At 36.7% G+C, this 24,657-nt stretch overlaps 1 protein-coding gene across 3 annotated transcripts in view; it reads left to right on the forward strand.

Moving 5' to 3' along the window:
- ASCC3 (activating signal cointegrator 1 complex subunit 3) overlaps positions 1 to 24,657 on the forward strand; it is a 259,219-nt gene that overhangs the window by 74,023 nt on the left and 160,539 nt on the right. For all 3 annotated transcript variants that reach the window (XM_059700849.1, XM_059700848.1, XM_059700847.1), the window contains 3 exons: positions 12,682 to 12,846; positions 15,923 to 16,099; positions 20,067 to 20,138. In XM_059700849.1, the coding sequence (XP_059556832.1) occupies positions 12,682 to 12,846; positions 15,923 to 16,099; positions 20,067 to 20,138 (414 nt within the window). The remainder of the gene's footprint in view (positions 1 to 12,681; positions 12,847 to 15,922; positions 16,100 to 20,066; positions 20,139 to 24,657) is intronic.

The following is a 24,657-nucleotide window of genomic DNA, read 5'->3' on the forward strand; positions in this document are numbered from 1 at the left end:
GATTTTGTCAGTCCCTTTGCTGGAGAGCAGAGGCTCTCAAAATGTGGCATGGGTTCACTCAGAGATTGCTGAGACTCTTTCAGAGGTCCACAAGATTAAAACCGATATTCATATTAATATTATGATGTTATTTTCTTTCACTTGCATAATGACAAGTATTTAGTCTTATGCAGTCCAGGGGCTGCATAATGTATGATTGTGTTACTGACAGCTAATGGAATCAGTACTTTACATTCTTGAGTTGTAAAAATTCCTGAGTTTGAATTTCTAACATAAGAAATATTCGTAGATATAACCCACAGAAACAAAAGCTCTTTGGGGGGTCTCAGTAATTTTTAAGAGTGCAAAGGAGTCCCAAATCAAAATGTTTTGAGAATCATTATTGCATGGGAAAGCGCCTTGTACATGACATTGGATTCTCCACAATCTACATCCAGCCTGGTTTCCCACCGTACATCCAATATGCTTTCCAATATAACTTATTACTAGACCATTTTTGCTTTTTCTACGATAACAATACTCAAGTAACATTTTTTTCTAATTTAGTAAGTTTCCTCAGACATTTTCTCTTTTTTTTTTTCTGATGCCTTCCTTTATTTAATGACATTTGTTCAAAATCTACCCACTCTTCAAAACTCTGTATGAACATTGTGAGTACTTTTTTTTTTGCCTGTGTCTTACAATAATAGCAACATTCATTTATATTTATAAAATAAGTAGAGGCCCGGTGCACAAAAATATGTGCACTCGGGGAGGGGGGGCGTCCCTCAGCCTGGCCTGTGCCCACTTGCAGTCTGGGACCCCTCGGAGGATGTCCACCTGCTGGCTTAGGCCTGCTGCCTGTGCGATCGGGCCCAAGCTGGCAGTCAGACATCCCTCTGGCAGCCCGGCAGCCCTCGGGGGATGTCCACTTGCCAGCGGGGAGCAGACCTAAGCGGCAGTCGGACATCCTCAGCGCTGCTGAGGAGGTAGGAGAGGCTCCCCCCACCACCGCTATATTGGCAGCCATCAGCCTGGCTTGTGACTGAGCAGAGCTCCCTCTGTGGGAGCACACTGACCACCAGGGGGCAGCTCCTGCATTGAGCGTCTGCCCCGTGGTGGTCAGTGTGTGTCATAGTGACCAGTCATTCCCAGTCTTTCTGCTGTTAGGGTCAGTTTGCATATTACCCTTTTATTATATAGGACAGAGGCCTGGTGCACGGGTGGGGGCCGGCTGGTTTGCCCTGATGGGTGTCCCGGATCAAGGTGGGGGTCCCCACAGGGGTGCCTGGCCAACCTGGGTGAGGGGCTGATGGCTGTTTGCAGGCTGGTCAAGCCCCCACCCCCCAATAGGGACCCTCACCCCATGGAGGTTTGGCCAGCCTGGGTGAGGCGCTGATGGCTGTTTTCAGGCTGGCCACACCCCCTTTAGAGTGGGGGGTCCCCAATGGGGTGCCTGGCCAGTCTGGGTGAGGGGCTGAGGGCCATTTTTAGGCTGGCCAATCCCTCCTGGCGACGGAAGCTCCCAGGCTCTCCTTTTTTTCTTTTTTCTTTTTTTATTCTGGGATTTATTTACCTTCTATAATTGAAACTTTGTAGCCTTGAGAAGAGCTCATAGCCAGCCAGGGTGGGCAGAAGGGAAGCTTGGCTTCCTCCATCGCCAGGGGCAACCCACTTGTGCTCACTCCAGCTTGGTGGCCACGGCCGGCTGAAAGCAGGTATCTGGGGTTTATTTACCTTCTATAATTGAAACTTTGTTGCTTTAAGTGGATCTCAGAGCCGGGCTGCGGCAGGCGGGAAGCTTGGCTTCCTCCATTATTGAGGCAACCAAGCCTCCTGCTTGCTTCAGCTCCGTGGCTCCCGGCTGCCATCTTGGTTGGGTTAATTTGCATATAGTTGCTCTGATTGGCTGGTGAGCGTGGCTTAAGGCATAGTGAAGGTATGGTCAATTTACATGCTTGTCTTTTATTAGTGTAGAAACCTTGTCCACAAAGTCTATGCTTTTGCGTCCTGGGTGGTCTTAGAAATCTGGACCACTCTCTCTCAAATAAAATCTTGATTGCTCTTATACTGTATCCCACTGTGTATTGATACTAACGAAAGAATATTTATGGAAAGGCAGGTAGCATTTGAATTCAAATTTGATCCAGGCACTGTGCTATGTGTATATTCATCCTCAGTCAGTACTACTAGAACCTTATTGAGTAGTGTCTCCATTTTATAGATCCAAGAAGTCAAACTCATTGATTTACAAATTAAATTTTCAAAAGGTTTATGAGCATCCCTTTTTCCCCATTTGCTCATCTATGTACTTTTCTAGACCTGCTCTGTATCCTTTGTAAATATTTGTTAACTCTGCAAAGGCAGGAGCAACGTGCTTGGCCTCAATAACAGTTTATAAATTGAACTTTCTAGATTGTGATGCTCTTTATTCTCCTCTGAAGTAGCCCTACTGCCAGTGATGCTAATTTTTTGTAGACCCGAAACAGATCTTTCTACATATTCACACCCTATCTTTCTACATATTCTCACCCCATCTTTCTACATATTCGCACAGATGAGTAGATTGCTGCATCACTGCCTTTGATTGGGTTACCGAGAGGGCACAGCAGGAGAACTGCCGAGCATGTGGGAATACAGACATACTTGACTTTTATTTTTGAAGTATTAACTCCCTGCTTTCCCCACTATGTCCCACATTTGTAATTTTAAATAGCTTTTCATGATTCCCATTTTATATTTTTCGGTAAATAAGTATCCCAATAATTAACACAATTAAATATCATCTTAAATTTTTTCTGTCATTTTTCAAAAATGTTTTCAGTGATGTTAATTTATCTTTTTTTAAAAAAAAAAATATGGTAAGGCAAATTCTCTGTCATGCTGTTCTGATCATATTATTCCCTTGCTCATAAACTTTCACTTATTCTTTATTGCTTATTGAATTAAGTCCAACTACCGAACTTGTTAAGGATCTTGTTTAATTAAGTATAATATGGCATATGATCTTTTTTGTGGTTCAGTAGGGACTGTCAGGTCTAGTTAAGAGTTATGATTTTATTGAGGTTTGAATGTAAAATTTTCTTTTACAAAATAGAATTATATAATTCTATGATATATTGTCAGGAGAATAACTCTTTGAGGCTCAACTGAAAAGCATCTTTGAACAACTTAGTAATTTTCTCACCAGTGAAAACACCCACCTACTTTTCCACTTATTTTTTATTATTCTACATCTGCCATTAATTTCAGACTTCTCCCAAGTGTACTCTTTATGAAGAATTATTATTTTAAAATTTTCATTGTGTTTTTTAGTGGTTCCATTGAACAATTGTGCTTTTTCTTATCCCTTCTCTTTCCTCAACTCAGATGATCCCTTCTGCATTCTATTGGACAGTGACAGTGAGTTTTAGGGCAAGCATTATGGCATATAGAGGACAGAGGCCGAGGCAGTTTCCGTGCTTTTCCTTTTGTTAGGTGGCATATACTTCCAGCATACAAGGGTCTGTCAGTTTCTAAAGTAGCTAATTATTGCTAAGCCACTCTGCTTTTATAGAATTTAGTCTTACATTCTCTGGTCTTCAGTTTAAGAAAATGTTTATAAACATTAGGCTTTCTTTGTTCTGAACTTATTTTGATATAGTTCTCAACTATACTCTATACTTGAGAATTTTTGTTGACATTATTACAGATGTCCCCTGTCCCCGCTTCATTTTGCCCCCCTCCACCTCCCACCTCCCCCTTCACCTCATGTTGTCTATGTCCATGGGCTACGCATATATGTGTTTGTGTTGTCTAATCTCTTCCAGTCCCCGCCCCCACCTCTCCTCCCTTTTGAGATCTCAAGTGATCTATGGCCATGTTAGAAACTAGTTTAACTTTAGCCCATTTATCTTTATATTACATATCTAGGCATTGAAATTGCCACATCCTATGTTGATTATAGTTTGCTCTGGAAAATACAGGATAGTTTTATAGCTTACTTATAATTATCACCACCCCCTCCCTCAAATCTCCTTTTCTTACTCAATGTTCTATTTGGTATTAAAAGCTAAAAAGAAAGTAACATAAATTTAAGCTGCCTTTTAAAACATGGAATAAGAAAAACTAAAAGGAAGCGAAAATGATGCACAATGTAGATTTTATCAGCATGAAAGGATTTGTTTCATCTTATGGATTTTGTAAAGATCTGAACTTCTGCCATACATTAGGACAGTCAGGATATTGAGGATAAAATCATTTTCTAATTCATTAAAATACTATGTATTTGTTTCATAAATAAGTGAAGAATCCTAATCTTTTGAAATTATTATTCTCTAAGCTACGTAAGTACAGATACAGTTTTTAAGCAGATTGAAAAACCCAGTCTTAATGATGAAATATAAGTACATATAAAAGAATGATTTAGTTTAGAAATTAGTGTGGTATTCTATTTGTTATAATCTTGCTTTTTTTTTTTCTATGCCCCTGATTCTATTATAATCACCAGTTCATTCTGTTCATCAGATTATTCACTTGATTTTCAGATTCACTTGTTGGTAGATGTGTATTTGTTGTTCATAATTTGTATCTTTACCTTTTTCTTCTTCTTCCTCTTCTTAAAGGATACTTTCCAGCATTTCATATAATACTGGTTTGGTGGTGATGAACTCCTTTAGCTTTTTCTTATCTGTGAAGCTCTTTATCTGACCTTCAATTCTGAATGATAACTTTGCTGGATAAAGTAATCTTGGTTGTAGGTTCTTGGCATTCATCACTTTGAATATTTCTTGCCACTCCCTTCTGGCCTGCAAAGTTTCTGTTGTGAAATCAGCTGACATTTGTATGGGTACTCCCTTGTAGGTAACTGACTTTCTTTCTCTTGCTGCTTTTAAGATTCTCTCTTTGTCTTTTGCTCTTGGCATTTTAATTATGATGTGTCTTGGTGTGGTCCTCTTTGGATTCCTTTTGTTTGGGGTTCTCTGTGCTTCCTGGACTTGTAAGTCTATTTCTTTCACCAGGTAGGGGAAGTTTTCTGTCATTATTTCTTCAAATAGGTTTTCAATATCTTGCTCTCTCTCTTCTTCTAGCACCCCTATAATTCGGATGTTGGTACTCTTGAAGCTGTCCCAGAGGCTCCTTACACTATCTTCGTATTTTTGGATTCTTTTTTCATTTTGTTTTTCCAGTTGGGTGTTTTTTGCTTCTTCGTATTTCAAATCGTTGACTTGATTCTTGCGATCCTCTAGTCTGCTCTTGGGAGTCTGCATAATATTCTTTATTTCAGTCAGTGTATGCTTAATTTCTAGTTGGTCCTTTATCACTACCTCGAGGGTCTCATTAGATTTCTTGTAGGTCTCATTAAGTTTATCGGCAGTTTCTAGAAAATTCTTGAAAAACTTTAAAAGTGTGGTTTTGAACTCTATCTTCAGTAGTATGCTTTCCTCCATTTCTGTCATTTGTGTCCTTTTTATTTGTCTCCACATTTTTTATGCTTCCCTGTGTTGATAAAGTGGTTTTCTGTGCTAAGTGTCCTCTAGGGCCCAGTGGTTCAGCCTCCCCAATTACCTGAGGAAGACACTCTTGGTACACCCCCTTGTGGTCTTTGTGCACAGTCTTGCTGTAGTTAAGCCTTGATTGTTGTAGGTATCACTGGGAGCTATTGACCTCCATGCCAATTGGCTGTGAGAATCAGCTGTGTCTGCAGTGGGAGAACTTCTGTCCTGGTGACACCCCACCGGGGCAAGACTTGCTTCAATGGGGCTTTGGTGCTCTATAATGTTGCTTCTTATTTCCCTAGTTGTCCTCTATGTTTGGTTTGGGATTTGTTTTTAATAGTACTTATTTTAGAAGCATAAATAAAAAACAACAATAATTTTTTTTATATTTTGAAGGTGATTCTTGACTGTTGAAGCTTAATTTTTCAAGTGACTGCACAAACATAATTAGTGTGTTTTTAGGGGCAATAATGATTTTTCAGTCCTCTGTAACTCTGTATACATTGAGTATTTTTTTTCTTGTTTTGAGTGTTTTTTTCTACTTGCATTTCCAATTTCATATAATTTAAGCAATCAATAACCAAAATAAAATTTTAAGCTTTCTTTTGTTAAGAGAGGTACCCAAACAAAGGGGCTAGAACCTAAAATGTGAAAGTTTTTATCAGTAAGAACAATGATTAGTTTATGATTAGTTTTTATAAAATTCACCTTGTGTTTATACATAATGGAATTAGAAGACTACCACTTTTAAAATCCCTGATGAAAGGTAAAAATTATTTGCCAGGATAAACATTTTCTGCATTGAAGGCTTACCATTAAGAAGTAATGAGAGTTCTGGTTTGAAGAATATCTCATTACTTTTATTAGTAAGAGAACTACAAATTATTTTTAAGAATCATGGAAATCTTAGTGTTAGTCATTAATTATTTTTACTTTTTCAAGACTTAAAAGCTATAAAATATTAAAATGCTTTGACTAAAAAGTGTACTTCTGTATATAAACTACTGCTTTTAACTGTTCTTAATATATTTGGGTTGGAGAGGGAAGTAAGAAAATGATAATTTTTGATGCATAACAATCCGTCTAGTGAATGCAAATTATCTACAATAATAGAAACGTAATATGCTAATTAGACCAGACGTCCTTCTGGATGAAGCCGGGGCTGCAGGGCAGCCCAGGTCCTGGGTGCCTGCCGGCGGCTGGAGGGAAGCCTGGCTCCTGGGTGCCTGTGGGCGGCCTGAGGGAAGCCAGCCCAGGGCCGGCAGCTGGGGGAAGGAAGGCCTACCCTTGTACGAATTTCATGCATCCGGCCTCTAGTGTATTATATGAGACCCTTTTCTTATTTTATAAGAAAAAGCACTCAGTAATCTAATTATCTTTGCTTTCACTGAAAACGAAAACCAAAACAGAATAATAATTTAGGCTATTTCATGAGTATTCCTTTGAGAAAATAGGATGCTTCATAGAATTAGAGAAGCGTAGAGGGGATTGGGGGTCATAGTCTATTAATGGTTTCTGTTTTTTTTATATTAACGTATAGTTACTTTTTCCTATCATGTGATTGTTTCATATTCTTATGGATATTAACTTAGTAAAACTAGCAAAGTAATTAGAAAATTTATTTTTAAAGATACCAATGCTGCTTGCAGAGTTTATCATGTTAACATCTGCAAAGACAGTATTTCCAAATTGCCGGGAGCCGGTCCATCCTTGCTGTTTCAAGGGACCTGGCATATATGGCATACGGTTCTTAATATGTTTGCTCACCTTCTTGGCGCTGTGTTTTAACCAAGATCACCTCTCTGAGAAAGGTTGAATCCCCAGGTAGGGATTTTCCCCTGAAGTTAGGGAGGGAATAAAACCCCTCAACTAAGTGCCAGGCGGGTAATTAATCACTTTAACTATGAACAATCATGCTTAAGCTACATAATCTTTACTCCCTGGAATGGAGATAAGAAATGCCCTAACCTTTGTAATAGAGATTGATAGGATTGAATCAACTGGTATAAATACAGATGTAACCAGACAGAACACAGAACTTAGGAGACAGAACCTAGGCACAGAACCTACACAGAACATTCTCTAGAGACAGAAGAACTTCGCTGGAGAGAACATGGCAAAAGATCTTGGACAGAAACTGGCCACAGAACCTAGAGACAGAACCTAGCGAGAGAACATGGCAAAAGATCCTGGACAGAAACTGGCCTCAGAACCTAGAGACAGAACCTAGCGAGAGAACATGGCAAAAGATCCTGGACAGAAACTGGCCTCAGAACCTAGAGACAGAACCTAGCGAGAGAACATGGCAAAAGATCCTGGACTGAACCTGACTACAGAAATTGGCAAGAGAACCTGACCAGGACCTGGCTACAGAACCTGGCTGGAGAACCTGGAGAACCTAGCAAGAGAACATGGACACAGAACCTGGCTGGAGATCCTAACCAGAACTTACCTGGAGATCCAGACCAGAACTTCGCTTGAGATCCTGACCAGAACTTCAATGGAGACCCTGACAAGAGAACCTGGCTATGATGATCACCTGAATGCTGCCTCCATGTCATTCCTTCTTCACCAACTCCGTCCACACCTTTGGGGACCCCTGGACCTGCTGGGGCTGGACCCCAGCACCAAATAAGGTCACATTCACAGGTACCAGGGATTAGGACTTGAACAGATCTCTTTGTGGGACACAAATCAACCCAAAACAGACACCTTAGGTAAAAGGGGTGATGTCTAACAGGTTTGTTTGAGTGGTAGCTCAATGTGGTTTTGATTTGCATTTCCCTGACGATTAGTGATTTTGAACACATTTTCATGTACGGGCTGGGATTCCCAGGAGCCTGCTTGTAACCTGGCACCATGGATTCTGCCTGGGAACATGGGAGCCACCTTACTTGGGCTCCTAGAGCCATTAGGTACATGCTGGTAGAACCAGGAACCTGGGTTTTCGGGAGCCTCCCAGGGAGGCACCGCAGACCTTAAGGGAAAGTAGGGCTGGTGCTGGGGCAGGCTGTCTGAAGTGAATTGGGTACTCATTTACTTTCCTTCTCCAATAAGGCGGATATCTCTCTGCTGGGCTGCCTGGGCTTGGATGGGGGAGGGGGGGAGGGTTGATGGTGGTAATGTGAATTTATGTTTTCTACTCAATGTGTCTTTTCTTATTTCTGTGCTTCATCCACATACTGTAATCCATCACCTGGAATCCTAAGCTCTTGTGAAGTTATTTTCATGCACGAATAGTTGTTCAAATTGATGTTTCAGAGGGGCAGTGACTGAGCACTAGAAACTCCTCTGCTGCCATCTTGCTAAGATTGCTTCCAGTTTTTCAATTGGGTGTCAAGAAAGCTTAGAGCCAGTTTTTATACCTAATCACAGATACTGCTTTAGCTAATCCTTTGGCCGTATTTACTTTTCTTCTGTATTAATTTTTGCGTCTCATTTTTAGTGTTATGTGAGTTTCTGTTAAGCCACTTAAAAGCCAGCAACATATAAGTGTGTTTGATCCCTTTTCCAGTGCTATAAATTGGTTAGGGAGTAGGAAGTTGGAGAGAATGGAGGAAAAAAATGCAGAAAAAGATGTAATTTCACTTGGCTCTGTGTAGTTTATACCTAGAGTTATAGGCTGAGTCAGTGGCATTTGCTTGCGTAGGGTCAGCTGTCTCCTCTGCCCCCTCGTAGGTGACCATTACATTTCATAACATTGTGGAAGAGTTTGGACCATATTTTACTTCTTTGCTGGTTTTTTCTTTCTTTCTTTCTTAAAATATAAGCTTGTAAACTTCTTGGCTTTTTCCTTGTATTCCTAACCATGGATATGGAGTGAGTGACTTAGTCATAAGCTTCTATTGAGAAATTCTTCTTTGAATAACCACAGGTTGTGATTAAATAGTATGCACGTCCTGCCTTTGTTCTTTTTCTAAGTAAAATGGAAAGGTTCCACATAATATAAGCAGGTAAGCAGTAAGGACAACTAGTTACCTTATTTGCGCTCATTTTCATCAGCCTATATCAGGGGTCCTCAAACTTTTTAAACAGGGGGCCAGTTCACTGTCCCTCAGACCGTTGGAGGGCTGGACTATAGTTTAAAAAAAAAACTATGAACAAATTCCTATGCACACTGCACATATCTTATTTTGAAGTAAAAAAAAAAACAAAACGGGAACAAATACAATATTTGTATTTGCATGTGGCCCACGGGCCGTAGTTTGAAGACCCCTGGCCTATATCCTGCCATGATTTGTTAAGATTTAGAATCCTCCATTTATCTTCTTCCCAATAGTAGATCCCTGGCAAACCTTTGCTTAATTGTTCTTGAATTAATAAAATCTCCTAATATTGAATGTCTGGAATTATTTGAAGAGATGAAAAAAAAATGGTATTTTTTGGAATCATTTTCTGGAAGTGCTACAGAATACACTTTTAGCCCATCATCACATTTGAGGTTTTAGTACTTTTGTATTACAATATGACATCTTAAATGTTGGTATTTTAGTAAGAATTCGATCCTAAACTGAGCTTTGCATGTGTGGTAGGAAAGAGAAGTGCCTATGAAATGTTCAAGGTCATATGAGAGAGGATTTTTCCCCACTTTCAAAGGGTACTTTCACCAGTCCAATGAAGAAGACTACTTTACAAAAGACAAGGAAACCTGCTCTCTAATGTTCTCTATCTCAATGGTACAGAACAGGACTTATCACAGGACAAATTTCTATCACCAGTTATTAACAGGTCAAGAACTTGTCTTTCTGAGTGAACAGAAGAGGAATCACTGCTAAGTGATCTCACACCCTTGCTCTACAAGACTTAGTGGGTTGAGATCCTGGGGTATTATGGACAAGCAACCAGAATGGTAAGAGCAGGGTATTTATAGCTTATATACATGTTAGTATGAACAATTTTAGTATTTTTCTCTGTTATGTGTAATTAGTTAAGTTCTAGGGTAAAACTAAAGGATTGTATCCTTTACAAGCTTATACGATGACACTAGACTTCAGTATGTATGTTCTTACAAACTTAGATTTTATGTAAGGGAAAACATTATAGAAATTTACTGCTTCATTTTGGAGCTAATGATAAAGAGGACACTGTAGAATATGAAATTTTATAGTTTTTAACAATTAATTTTTAGGTGAATAGATACAGTGTCTAGAGCTTTGAGATTTGGCTTAGGATAAGAAATTCCAAATTATCACTATTTAAAATGAAATATTTCTCATAAAATCATCACTAATTCCAATAATAATAATTCCAATGTATTAGCACAGTGCTAACAACTATTGTTAATTAAATAGTAAAGTTGCATGTTTCCATTTTATTGGAAAGTGTTTTGAATCAAAAGAACTGTAAGGAATTCTTCTCTAGCTGTAAACACATGTGGTCTAGAAAGTATTTTCTTGAATGTTCAATTTTGAATTATATATTATAGTAACTTATTCTCCCCTACACTCAGCACTCCATGCTCTCTTCCTTCAAGAGTTTTAGAATGTTTTATTGAATTATACAGTTTCTTTATTTAATATCACTTTTAAAATTTTTAACTAAAAATAATATAGAATGTTTTTAAACATGGAAATACCAAGATTACATTATTTATGCTTTAGCCTGACCAAATGATATCTTTTCAACAAAGAATATGCAGTAAGAATACCTTTACATTTGAAGATTTCCTAATTTATATATTTTCATTTTATAATTGAAGGCTGTCATCCTTGACATAAATACAACTAGATTCTTCAGAGGACTTTGTGTTTTACATGTGAATTGATAGGTGAGGAAGGAACATTAACAAAAACATAGAAAAGGGAGTAGTTGGAACTAACTGATTTGTTGTGGTGTCCTAAGGGGCAGGTATAATCTGCTAGCTGTCAGATTCTATTACGGTGGCTGTTGCCATCCATCAGAGCTGACATGTGTATAACAGAGTTTAGTATAACTGTAATTATACATAGGTTCATGGACTCTAAACCATGTGACATTTTAGATTTAATCTTTAAATTAAAACACTTACGTAATTTATAAGCTTGTTGGTTGAGTAGGTATGTGATTATGTGTTTTAAAAAGAAGATAGACTTCCTAAATTTTGTAAACTGTTGCCTGGTCTACATTTATAGCATCTGAATGTGATTTGTAACAACTCCAGGCTGACTGCTTTCACCACAGATGTGTTAACAAGCATTCATGAGTACTACTCTTCAGCTTAGTTAATAGATTATAACATTTTCAACTGAATGAGCCATATTTCATCAATTGTAAGAGACATTTTAAAAATTTATTTGCTAGTGCTTTTTTTTAACTTCTTAGTCATACACAAAATAATGTAACAGTGTCTATAATCTGATGTCCTGGCTAAGAATAGCTTTGGTTTCCATTTGCTACCTCATGTGTTCTTTGAATTATCCACTTACAGGATTATTTCCTAATATAATGTTATTACAGTAGAAGATATTATTAAGCTTGTCCTGTTTTTCTCTGCCACAGTATGAGTTTTAGAGGACGCAAACAATTCACCAGGTGAAAAGCAAATTATAGATATATAATCAAAGCTTCCTGTCAGATGGTCTACTTCTGTGAAGTTCTCATAAGTACCCTGGGCCTAACTCTTGCTCTGTATGCCCTGGATCACCAGTGGCTTACTGTCTGGGTTCCTGTTATCTGCCAGTTATGTTGTAGTATGAATATTACTTTTTGGTATAAAGTACTGCGTATATAGTTGATATTAAAGGGCACTTTTTAAAAGCTGGGTATCAATAGTAAAGTTTCCTATATAAATTTGGATAGATATAAACGGGTGACCATTCCTAGAGTGGATTCTTGGTTTCTTTTTCATTTCCATTTAATGCTTTGTTCACTCCTTTGACCCTTTTCAAATAAAGGCCATTATGAGAATATGCAGGTTTAAAAGATAGTGTCACTTGCACTGTTGCATTGTAAGATACTTCTTAAAAATACTTGATTCTTATACATGTCACCCTACAATTGAATGACTGATTACTTCATTAATTTTTAAATAACTGTTTAATACCACAACTAGAGAAAGGTCTTGTTGAAGTGAGCATTGCCTACAGTGAATTAGATATCATTCTGGGATATTTTTAACACTTTTTATTTTATCTGTACTGATACATAGGTGGCCAATCATGTTTCTTTTTGGGTGACACAATTAAAATTTAAATATCTATATGACTTTTTCACCTTTTTAATTTGACTATCTTTTCTTGTCTTATAGATGCTTGTGACCACACCAGAGAAATGGGATGTAGTGACAAGAAAGAGTGTTGGAGATGTAGCTCTTTCCCAAATTGTAAAGCTCCTCATTCTTGATGAAGTTCATTTGCTGCATGAAGATAGAGGACCAGTCTTAGAAAGCATCGTGGCACGTACTTTACGACAGGTAAGAGCAAGTCACTGAAAAGCTGATTATGGGGGTATGAATAACTTTTAAAATTTAAATGTAGCATGCAAAGAAATATTCATATATGTTGCTCATATTAATGATAACGTTAATTTTACTGTGGAGAAAACTGTAGCTATTTCATTTTCATTTTAAAAATACCCTACCTACTTTTTAAGTCTTATTTTATTGAAGTCTCTTTAAAATAAATACTGGAAAGCTTCTATTCTAAACCTGTATTGCAAAGCTAAATCTAATATTGACTAAGCAGTATTAAACCATGGAAGACCAAAGGAGAATATTAGCAATTTCATTTAATTCTCTCCTCTCCATGACCAGTCTCTTCCCCTGTATTTTACATATGAGATATCAAAAGATGTATGCAGGGTATCATTTACACAAAAGAGAACTATTTTGATCATGAGATGTTTTGATTTTATGCCCTTGGTACTTATATAGTTTTGTGATTTTTTTTTTTCAGGAAGCCATATGCCAGGTTTATTTAGATTGACCATTTAGAGAGACCATGTCCCTCAGCTAAAAGCATAACAAAGATAAGGATATTCCTGCAACTATAGAACATTAGAGGTCAAGTAAATATCATTAGCACCTTTACCAGGACGTCTGTCATTAGCATGTTTACAAGGGATTTGATCGGGACATCTTTCTTTTTTGAGCATTCCCAGTTGAGGGAGAAAATAGATGTGTGTATTATACACATTTTGAAACAATCATAAATATATAAATGTTTTTAAGTTATTTATAACTGCATAATGGTATAATTTTGTATATATAATTTATAAATAGAATATAAAGTTAAATATGTAAGATATATTAAAAGTATGTTATAGGTTTATTACATATAATGTAATTATGTAAATATCTATTAATATATAGAAATATGCAATATAATGTAACATAGATATATGTTAATATGTCCTATATATACTTGGCACTGCCATAATATATTCAAATTCCAGTAATATAGTTTATCATAACTACTATGCTCATAAATTTTGATGACTTGCTGTTTGTTATCTTAAGAAAAATATTCAATTTACTTAGCTGGACATTAGAGACTATTGAAACCTTAATCTGTCTAATTTTAACTTCTACATCTTTTTTAGTACCCATAGGTTCCAGCCACACAAAACTCATTGTTCCTTCTCCACTTTCCGTCCAGCACTACTGACCCTTTTCAGAGATGAAACTAATTGTATTTAAGTCAGAGTATATTTTTAGTTATGAGATTAAGGGTAATAAATGCAAAAGTATATATCTCCATCATTCTACACATCCATCTATTGAAAATCTACTATTCTTTTGAGTGTGCCACTCAATATAATTGCATCTTTTCTGGGTTCTCTATACTCCCTTTCTTTGCACATTTTTAGCACTTATCAGTCTTCCTTGTAATTTCACAACTTGCTATAATTAATTATACCTTCATTTGTATCCCCTACTAGATTTTAATCTCCTTGACAGAAGGGTCTTTGTGGTTCTCATATTTCCAATGTATTAGCACAGTGCTAGCAACTATTGTTAATTAAATAGTAAAGTACCTGTTTTATTTGTTCCTTGTGATTACAGTAGATGGCAGTGTTGTACATAGCACTTCAACATTAGTAACTAACAAAAGCCTTAGGGACCTATTCTAATGCAGTATAGTTCTGTTCTGGTTCTGAGTTGCATGGTAGTACTAGGCATAATTGAAAGAAACTTGGAAAGAGAAAAGCGTATAAAAGGCCAAATCTGTTGTAGTTAATGGCATTGAATTAATATTGTCTTCTTAACTGTTTTCAGTGAGTTAGGGAGACTGTTCAAACTTCGATTTTATGTAAGGGAAAACATTATAAAAATTTACTGCCTCATTTTGGAGCTAATGATAAAGAGGACACTGTAGAATATGAAATTTTATAGTTTTTAACAATTAATTTTTAGGTGAATAGATACAGTGTCTAGAGCTTTGAGATTTTGTTTAGGATAAGAACTTCCAAATTATCACTATTTAAAATGAAATATTTCTCATATAGTCTCATCTATATTGAGAATTATAGGATTATATTTCTTAGATGAAAATACAATTATTTTTCAAATAGATTTTTAGCAGAAAAGTATCTCCGGTGTTTGTAGGGTACCATATTTAATAATTTTTGTGTTGTAAATAATGATTTTAAAACCAAAAATCAGGTTTTTTCCTTTCATATTACCACCAGTACTACTTAGAACTATTGTATAATTAAAAATCATCACTCTAATCCCTATAAAGGGTTCTTACCACCTGTAAAGGAGATTACTTAAATAATGGGTGTGGTCATCTTTTCTTCTTATTTAGAATTCCTTCATTTGGTTGGTTTTGGCTTAGGTGTTTGCTGACTTCCATAAGATTTTTTTAACAGCAAATTAATGGTAAAAAGTGGTATACTATATATTTGTACTTTAATTTTCATCCATATCTATTTATATGTGTGAATCTGTGTCTTATTTAGTTCTGTATCCCCATTGACTAAAGGTTAGTTAGGTCCTAAGCCAGTGTTGCTGGATGGATGATTCTGAAAGTATTCATATTACTCACATTGGACCACTTTTCTTATACTAACTAAGTCTTCTCGACTGAGCAGAAAACTGCTATGAAGTTGTTGATGGGGCATCATGGGATCATAATAATGTATTTTAATTGTGAAGTGAATATAATTTTTGCCCATCCCTTGGCTTTATCTTTCTAGGTATATAACATTGTCATAAGAAATGTGGCCTCTATTATTTCTCGTTTGTGGGATTTACTGTGTTCATACATTTTTAGAGGAAAAAAAAAGAAGAAAACATTTAACTAGTAGGATTTTTCTAGTTCAGAAAATATATTCAATTATTTTATATCATTCCAGATGCCACAGTTAGGCCACTTTTTTCATATTTCCTGTCTTTTAGGTTATGTGTTAATATTCTGTATTTCTTGGGGGATCTTTTTTTATTGTGAATGTTTCATACTTTATATTTCAAAAAACTTATTTTAAACTTAATAAAAATCCAGATGTGTTGAATCTACTTTATACATTAATTAAAATAATCCACATAGGTTGAATCTACACAGAGTATGATAAGGATTCTTGGACTCTCTGCAACCTTACCCAACTACCTCGATGTTGCTGCATTTTTACACGTTAATCCCTACATTGGCCTTTTCTTTTTTGATGGCCGTTTTCGACCAGTTCCTCTTGGACAAACATTTCTGGGGGTTAAAGGTACAAATAAGGTAAGTATTCATTTTAGTAATTATGCTTTTTTTCTAAAATTATTTCTGTTGATGTATTTAGGATTAGAGGCTCCAAAAGACCATTTCAGTAGCATTACAAATACAATTTCCTAGACAAAGCCAAGCACTTTCTCAATTATATGTACTAGAGTAATTCCTTCTCCAAAAAGTTGCTTATAGTAGTTTGTATTGCTATGATCAATGTATATTTTGTATTCTCAGCTAGGAATACAAATTACATGTAAGAATATGCATTTCAAAAAGTTATTTTGATATGATTGAAGGACAGTGTGAAATAATAAAAGGCTCTCATTAACCAGTAATACATATGTTGGCATATTATTTATCTAAACTAAATAATACCTTACATGCAATTGAAAAATAATCACATGGTAGCAACTATTAAGGGAGGTCCTCTATATAATTGATGATTTATAATTAATACATACTAATTATATATATGTGGCATTTCTGAAATTCCTTATAATATGTTAAAAAGTTTGTTTATCTAGTTTGTTAGTAGTATTACCTTGTACCGTTTGAAGGATTAAAGTGCTTATTTTGGACTTTTGTTTATTTATTTGTTTGTTTGTTTATTTAAATAATTTATCCCTTTGTTCTCTCTCTTATTTTCCTTTTGCTCAATCCCTAGACATACATACCGCCACCACCCCCACTTCCTCCCCACCACCACCACTACCACCAGAGCTGTCTGCCTCCTCTGTATATATGAGTTTGTCTCTATTTTGATTGGTAGTTCAGTTTGTTCCTTAAATTCCACATATGAGTGAAATCATATGGATTTGTCTTTCTTGACTGGCTTATTTCACTTAGCATAATGTTCTCCAGTTCCATCCCTGTTGACTTTTATTTTTAAATATCATGAATTTATATACTTATTAAATTTACTAGAGGCCCGGTGCACAAAAATTTGTGCACTGGGAGGGGGTGGGGTGGGGAGGAGGAGGTCCCTCAGCCCAGCCTGTGCCCTCTCACAGCCTGGGACCCCTCGGGGGATGACCATCTGCTGGCTGACGCCTGCTACTCAGGGGATTGGGCCTAAGATGGCAATCAGACATCCTTCTGGCAGCCTGGCAGCCCTCGGGGATGTCCACTTGCCAGCGGAGAGCAGGCCTAAACTGCAGTCGGACATACTTGATCATTAACATATTACATTATTTCTTATCTAAAAACAATTTTTTTAGTACAATAGGGCCATTTTACATTATTATAAATAAAATACTCAGCTAAAAATATCAGAAATGACTGTCACTTCAAGAGTTAATATATTCCATCAACATTGCAGTAAAGTAACATACGTTTAGAATTGCAGGAAGGCATTTCCAACTTGTGCACATAAAGATCGTTTATGATATTGGTGATAGTTATCATAAAAAAAAAATTCCCTCATTAATTACTCCAACTGTTTTTTTTTTTAGTATTACTTGCTGCTTGTGTTTTTAATCATGTCTTTATATATGTTTATTAATTTAATTTGAATGTATCATCAGGGCAGATGTAGAGCTGCTTCCTGATAGCTGTAGTGTTCTTTTAGCTTCACCATTTAACTGATAGGAGGTGCTTACCACAGAAAAATACAGAGAAGGAAATTTTTTCAGATGCTTGTCAGCCACTTTAAATCTCATTTCATTTCATTATACAAATTGGCAAATAAATTAAAGCTAATTAAATGCAACTATTTTCACCACAATATGTTAGTATCATAATCATAAAAGTAATGGTGTTAGATGATGAACCATCATAATTATTTTGAAGGTTTAGAAATTTGGCAAAATTAAAAAAGACTTTTACATATCTTACATAGAATAAACAATAAATTAATTATATAACTTATAAATAGAGATTTTTGTCTTACTAAAATGTGTTATTTTTACACTCAGCTGTAATATACAGTTGGTAACCATTATGCATTTCCCCAGGGTGTCTATTGTTTGATATATTTTCTAACCAGTTGTTAATTTGTCATTTCCTTTAAGAAGAAATCCTTATAAGTTTCTCAGATTTTCATTTAAAAAGTCATGATATGATTCAGTTGTTATGGAAGAACATGAAAAATGGTGTGTGCGACATGTCTAATTTGAAATTTGTAATTACTTTGGCCAAAACTCAACTTAAAGTACACTGAAAAATTAGCAGCTTTATTTGGAGGAAGTTTTTTTTGAATCATTAATGGGGAGTAAATTATCTTGTAATTATCTACCTTAGTCATTATAAAACATGAGTTTCAGAATGCTGAAGTGTTTACATTATTAAAACAAAAAATATAAATCATAGTCATTTCAGATGTATATGACATTTTCATTCCCTCCAAACTCTTAATAAATGTTAAGATATACAGACTGTGTCATATGCCTCCACCTTTGGGTTAACCACTTCCTTTTGATTGACAGTTTGCTCAGAATTAATTGTGAGAATGAAACCCTTTCTTAATTCATAAATTTGATATTAAATTTCCACTTAACCAGAAATATGTTACTGTAGAAAGCAATCTACCTTTCTACATATACATTACAGAAACAGTGTTTCTTTAGATTTCAGTTTTCTATACCATGACATTCTATTGGTAGTGTTCTGGTGATTTGGGAAATTACATAGGAAAACTCTATCCTTTATAATAAAAGTGAAACATGTAAATTGACCATCCCTCTGCTACGCTCACAGCTAACCAAGAGTGAGTATGCAAATTAACCCAACAAAGATGGTTGGTTAATTTGCATACACAGGCGCCGGGCGGAGAGCAGAGCGGGAGAGCCGGTGGAGAGTGGAGTGGCTTGGGGAAATTGGCCGCCAGAAGGAGAGCAGAGAGGGAGAGCTGGCGGCGTGGAGGACTTGGCAGAGTGGGAGGCCATGGGACGAAGGCTGAGCAGGAAGGGAAAACCAAGATCGCAGGGAGCACCAGGAATTTTGGGAATAGTAGTTTTGATGGCAGCCCTAGGACCGGAAGCGGAAGCCCAGAGTGCGGGGAGCACCAGCAATGCTGGGAATCGTAGTTCTGGTGGCAGACGGATCTCCTAGACCCGTGGTCGGCAAACTGCGGCTCGCGAGCCACATGCGGCTCTTTGGCCCCTTGAGTGTGGCTCTTCCTAAGCCTTAGGAGTACCCTAATTAAGTTAATAACGATGTACCTACCTATATAGTTTAAGTTTAAAAAATGTGGCTCTCTAAAGAAATTTCAATCGTTGTACTATTGATATTTGGCTCTGTTGACTAATGAGTTTGCCAACCACTGTCCTAGACAGTAGAACAAAGTGAGCCTGGAGCAAGTTACTGTTGCAGTGGGGGATGGAGGGAAAGCAAAGGTGAGAGACATAAGTAAAATCAGTGTCTACAAAAAATTAAAGGGAAGATATCTTAAAACTTCCAGGAATTTCCACCAATGAAGGAAAAAAAAAAAAAGCCTCTATTATTCTGTGAGCAACAAACCAAACTGGATTGGGGGTCTCAGACAATTCGCTCATATGATTGCAAAGACAGAAACTCCCGGATTGGAGAGGGCTCCGCTGAGGGCTCCCAGATTGGAGAGGGTGCAGATCGGGCTGAGGGACCCCCACACCCCCAGTACACAAGTGTCGTGCACTGGTCCTCTGGTAGTTTATAAAAGAAAAACAGTCTAAAGAATGGACTTGTCAGGGAAAAGCAGAGAAAATAATTTTAAAATGATTCTAAAATATGTGTAACTAGTATATTATCCTTAAAATTACTGTCTTTAAAAAAGATGGCATGCTTAGTACTCTGAAAGTATTGTATGATGTTTTTTATTTGTATTTTTTAATTGTGTTTGTTTCTATCAGGTTGTTATATGTTAGATATTTATCTTTGCTATTTCTGCATTCTAGCTAGTCTGAAAGTAATTAAAGATGCATTTTAATTGGCAGTTTTTTGTAGTTAGAAATTTTATAATTGCTTCGTTTGATTTTTGTTTTTTTTTGGTTTTAAACATTTTAAGGTGCAACAGTTGAATAACATGGATGAAGTATGTTATGAAAGTGTTCTGAAGCAAGTAAAGGCTGGACACCAGGTATACTTTATTTTATCCTGTTTTAGACAATGCTGTGTTTTTGCTTCATACAGTGACCCTTTGGTCTTTGGCCTTTGTATTTCTATTTTTTAAATGTTGTGTAAATATTACTGGTATAAAGGCGACTGAGCAAAAAGGGAGTTTAAGCAAATTTAACCCTTGGGTACACCAAAAGCAAAAATGAGCAGGGAGAAAATTACTGCTAATTCTGCCACCCAAAGATAATTTCTGTTGGTGTACATCTTTCCATTGGTTAAAATATTTTATTCCCTATCTTTTCTCCGTTATTTCTGTAGTTTCTATAACCTATGTATTATGTTATTCCTATCCAAAAATATCACAGAACCATAAATAGAAAATGTAAATAAACATTTAAAGATGTCAGGTTAAAAAAAATAATGGTTTGTTTTATGCAGTATTGTTCTTTTAGGTTTTGTGTTCCAGTAGGACAGGTCCTATTAAATTGGGTTATAAAGAAATCTTGTTGGTTAAGTTCATTGTATAGTGTCATGTGCGAGGGGAATCCTTGGTAAATATAATTTGATTGTGATGAATTGCCTCATCTTCAAAGATTTAACATCCTGAGTGAGGTGGGATATTGGGAAATGTAAAATTCATCAGGACTATGGCCCACTAGTTGATAGTTGTCTCTAGTATTGCTAGTGTTACAAATGCCCAAGCCAGTGCCTTCAGATTGTAAGTGCTGAGTTGTTAAGGCAGCGCCTTAGTCTTTTACATTAACGCAGTCATCTCAAGTTGAAAGCTCTTTTGCAACACAATTTGAGAACAAAGCTTTATCTTTTTCATTGCTTTAAATTACCTATATTCTGTGTGTAACTTTGAAAAAATTGCCCCAAACTGAGATCTTTTCCTATTTCAGTCTTTTAAAAGGGATTGTTCTGTTTAAGTCTTCTATTTGCAGGTTGCTCTGCCAACTACTATTTGGCCTGTAAGTGCATGTAGCTTTATCCATGGCAGCTTCTGCTAGATGCCTTTGTAGTATTTCCAGGACTGAAATTGTAGTGTGGAGACTTGGAAAGGAGGATTGTTGCACATTTGGATTTTGGAAGCTGAGGTAGATATCTCTTTCAGTAAGACTAGCCAACCTCTATTTAATTCATCACACAAGAATTGCTACTTCACGGGGGTCTTTGCTGACTGAGGCCCACGTGGAAGTTTGTTTTCAGTGGTTTAGAACCCCTCACTGGATTATTTTCCCTTTTCTATCTCCTCAATCAACGAACGTGCCCTTCACCAGAAATTGAACCCAAGACCCTTTAGTCCTCTGCCCAATGCTCTAATCACTGAACCAAACCAGCCAGGACTGTTTCTTCCCCCTCTCAATTGAGGTTGAATATAACACTACCCCAGTTACTAGCTCTCTTTGTGTAAGGCTCCAAGTGATAAATTTCACCAAATGGATTTGTATGTATCCATCTTTCAGAAAATGAAAATATATAATTTATCAATCTTTTTATTTTATTTCCAGAAAAACTGACCACCAAATTAACTCTTCAGCTATATTATTCTGCCTAACTCTGATGACTGAAAGGTCTTATGTGCTTCATTCTAAAAGACTCTTCTGTTTAAATGTTTTATTGTATATATAAGTACAGTAAATTGTGTATGTGTGTGTGTGTGTGGGTGTAGAGAGAGAGAGACACAGACAGACGGAGACAGAGATAGAAAAGCATGCAGGCAGAGAGCTGTGCTTCTGGTATTCAGATATAGCCATAACTGACTGCGCATTAGTGCAGTGCTATTTTAAGTAGCATCTACATATTCAGTAAGGTGCTTTTCCTTGTTAAGAAAACATAAATTATTTCTTGTGGGGCTGTGTACTTAATGAATGTTAGCTGTATTTTGTTGCCTTTTAAATATACGTTAGCAGTTAGTGTATAGCAGTAAGAAATTGTAAGTTAGTCTATTCTAGTCCAGGGAAACAGAATTTTCTCTGCTACTCCCTCTCCCTGACAACCCAATTAAAAATATTTCCAGGGAATATTCCTTGATTTTATTTGTTTTCTTAACCTTCAGTTTGTTTTGGTATTCGGGGTTTTCTTCCTAGTTGTGGTTTTCCTAAATAATTTTATCAGAGCAGCTACTTTTCAGACGTTTATTAAATAGACTAACTGATGTGTCCATTAAAAGAAAAAAAATGCATTCTCAGGTAAATATATACTTCTCATGATCAAAAATTAATAATTTTAAATACACACACACACACACACACACAAATGAATTCATTTTGCTTTTCTCCCATTAGATTAAATTAGAATAGAGAAAATTTCACATTCAAGAACCATGCTGATAGTCTCTGATCATACTATTTCATGGGTTTCAGTGTACCAGTCATCTAAATGTGTGGGCTCATGTACTTAATAGATTTTACGTGCAGCTTTGCCTGAAAAGTATTAAAAACAGTAGGAGGCAGTTGTGTTCCACTCAAGCATGTGTGGTGACAGATGGAGAAAATCTTTTCATGTTGACTTTTCAACAGTCATACTCCGCAAGACTTCAAGCTCTTCTTGGCTATTGGGAAATTAAAAGTTGGCAATTCAGCCTTTAATTTTGATCCATCTGCTCAAACTAATGAGACATCTCATTTGTAAGCGTCTCTTTGTGTTACCAAATGCAAGTACAGCTTTATCATTCCTGTTAATAATTCCCCTCCTCCTGTGTAACTTGCAGAATGGGAAAATAATTGATGCCTTAACCCTATTGAGATTTTCTTGTTATACAAACTTTGTTACAGTGATGGGAAAAGAAATTAGAAACTTCCTCAGAGATTATGACATACTTAGTAAGTCAACTTATTCATTTTGTACATTACCAAAAAAGTTAAGATTATTATTTAAGTAGCTTTTTACTCAAAAGTCTACCTCCAGTTTCAAGGTTTTAACAGTGTTAAAGAGAAAAAAATCTTCTTCAACCATGGTTTTTCTTATTCAGATGTGTATTTTGTTTTCTTTCTTCATCGTTTATAAGTTTTTAGTTGATGTTAGTTTCTAACAAGAACCCACCTTTTAAAATTGACTAATAATTATAGATTAATTTAACTTATTACTATCTGAAGGGATTTATTTTTTGTTTCTCAGCATTACTTCTTAGTTTATATACATTTAATTATGTACAATTGAAACACATTTTACCATGCTAACAATTGACTGAATGGCTGAAAGCGGAACGACCATCTGGACGACCATCCGGGATCACGTTATGACACCCACTGGTGCCAGGCCAGCCAAGGCAGGTGTGATGTGATTGGGGGCCCGGCCATTGCCCCATATCGCCCTGCAGAGGCAGGCCCAGGCCACCAGCTGGTGGGGCGATCAATCGGTGGGCTCCACGATAGCCCCAAAGAGGGAGGCCCAGGCCATCGACCATGGGCTGTGGCGGGTGAGCGGGGCCTCCCTCTGCGAGGGAAGCCCAGGTCCTGGATGCCGGTGGCCAGAGGGAAGCCCGGGTTCTTGGTTCCAACGGCCGGGGGAAGCCCGGGTTCCGGGTGCTGGAGAAGAGCTGGGGGAAGGAAGGCCTACTCTTGCACGAATTTCATGCAGCAGGCCTCTAGTACTTTAATAATGGAACTTTTCATTTGCCCTTTTGCCTAAAAAATGTTCCTTCCTCCAGATACTAACATCACTAATTCTTGGTACCAGTGCTTCTGTCATATCAGATTTGTCTAACATAACATTTATTTGTGAATTGAGTTCTGCCTTCTTGTCAACCTTCATTGTTCCTCCCTTCCCCAATTGAGACATGTTCCCAAAGAAATATAAAACATGGTTTTGAGGAAGGAGACATTTCAACAATTATGACCACAGAATGAGCTCCTTTAAAAGGGCCCAAGGTACCTATATTGTGTGGGCATTACCTATTCCATATTTGCCTCATACCCTTTCCTTCCCTTCATTTCCCACCTCCCTGGGCTTCTTTCAGACCCTCATCATGGAGATGCTCTTCTCTTTACCTCTGAGCTTTTGCATAGCTTGTTTCCTCTGCCTCACACATTTCTCATTCTCTACTTGGTTGGCCTCTACTAAACCATTCAGGTCTCATCTTTGTTTGAGAACACCCTCCCCCCCTCTTTTTTTTACCTCCCTAACTTTCACTTTCCTATGATTAACTGTATAATAACACGGTATATATCATCATATTGCTAGCTACAGTTTTACCTTTTTTTTTTCCTGGCTGTTTTTTATTAATTCCACTTTTCATGATAAGATTTTAAGTCCCATAAGGAAATGGGCTATCTCTAGGTTTGCTCATCACATATTGTCATGGCCTCACCAGTATCTGGTACACATTTGGTGCTCAGTGTTTGATGAATACATAAATGGGAGATGTAGTAGTCTTCATAAGTCTGATTTATTCTTAAAGGATTAGGCGGCAACCAACTTTAAGTTCCATGGTAGGCTGAACGTTTAGGTTGAGGGGAGAACAACTTGGAGATGTGGGAATGACATCAAAGATTGCTTTGATTACCTTATTAATGAACTTTTTCCCCCTGTAGGCTGTA

Source organism: Myotis daubentonii, chromosome 6 (genome assembly GCF_963259705.1).
Source record: "Myotis daubentonii chromosome 6, mMyoDau2.1, whole genome shotgun sequence".
Taxonomy (NCBI): Eukaryota; Metazoa; Chordata; class Mammalia; order Chiroptera; family Vespertilionidae; genus Myotis; species Myotis daubentonii.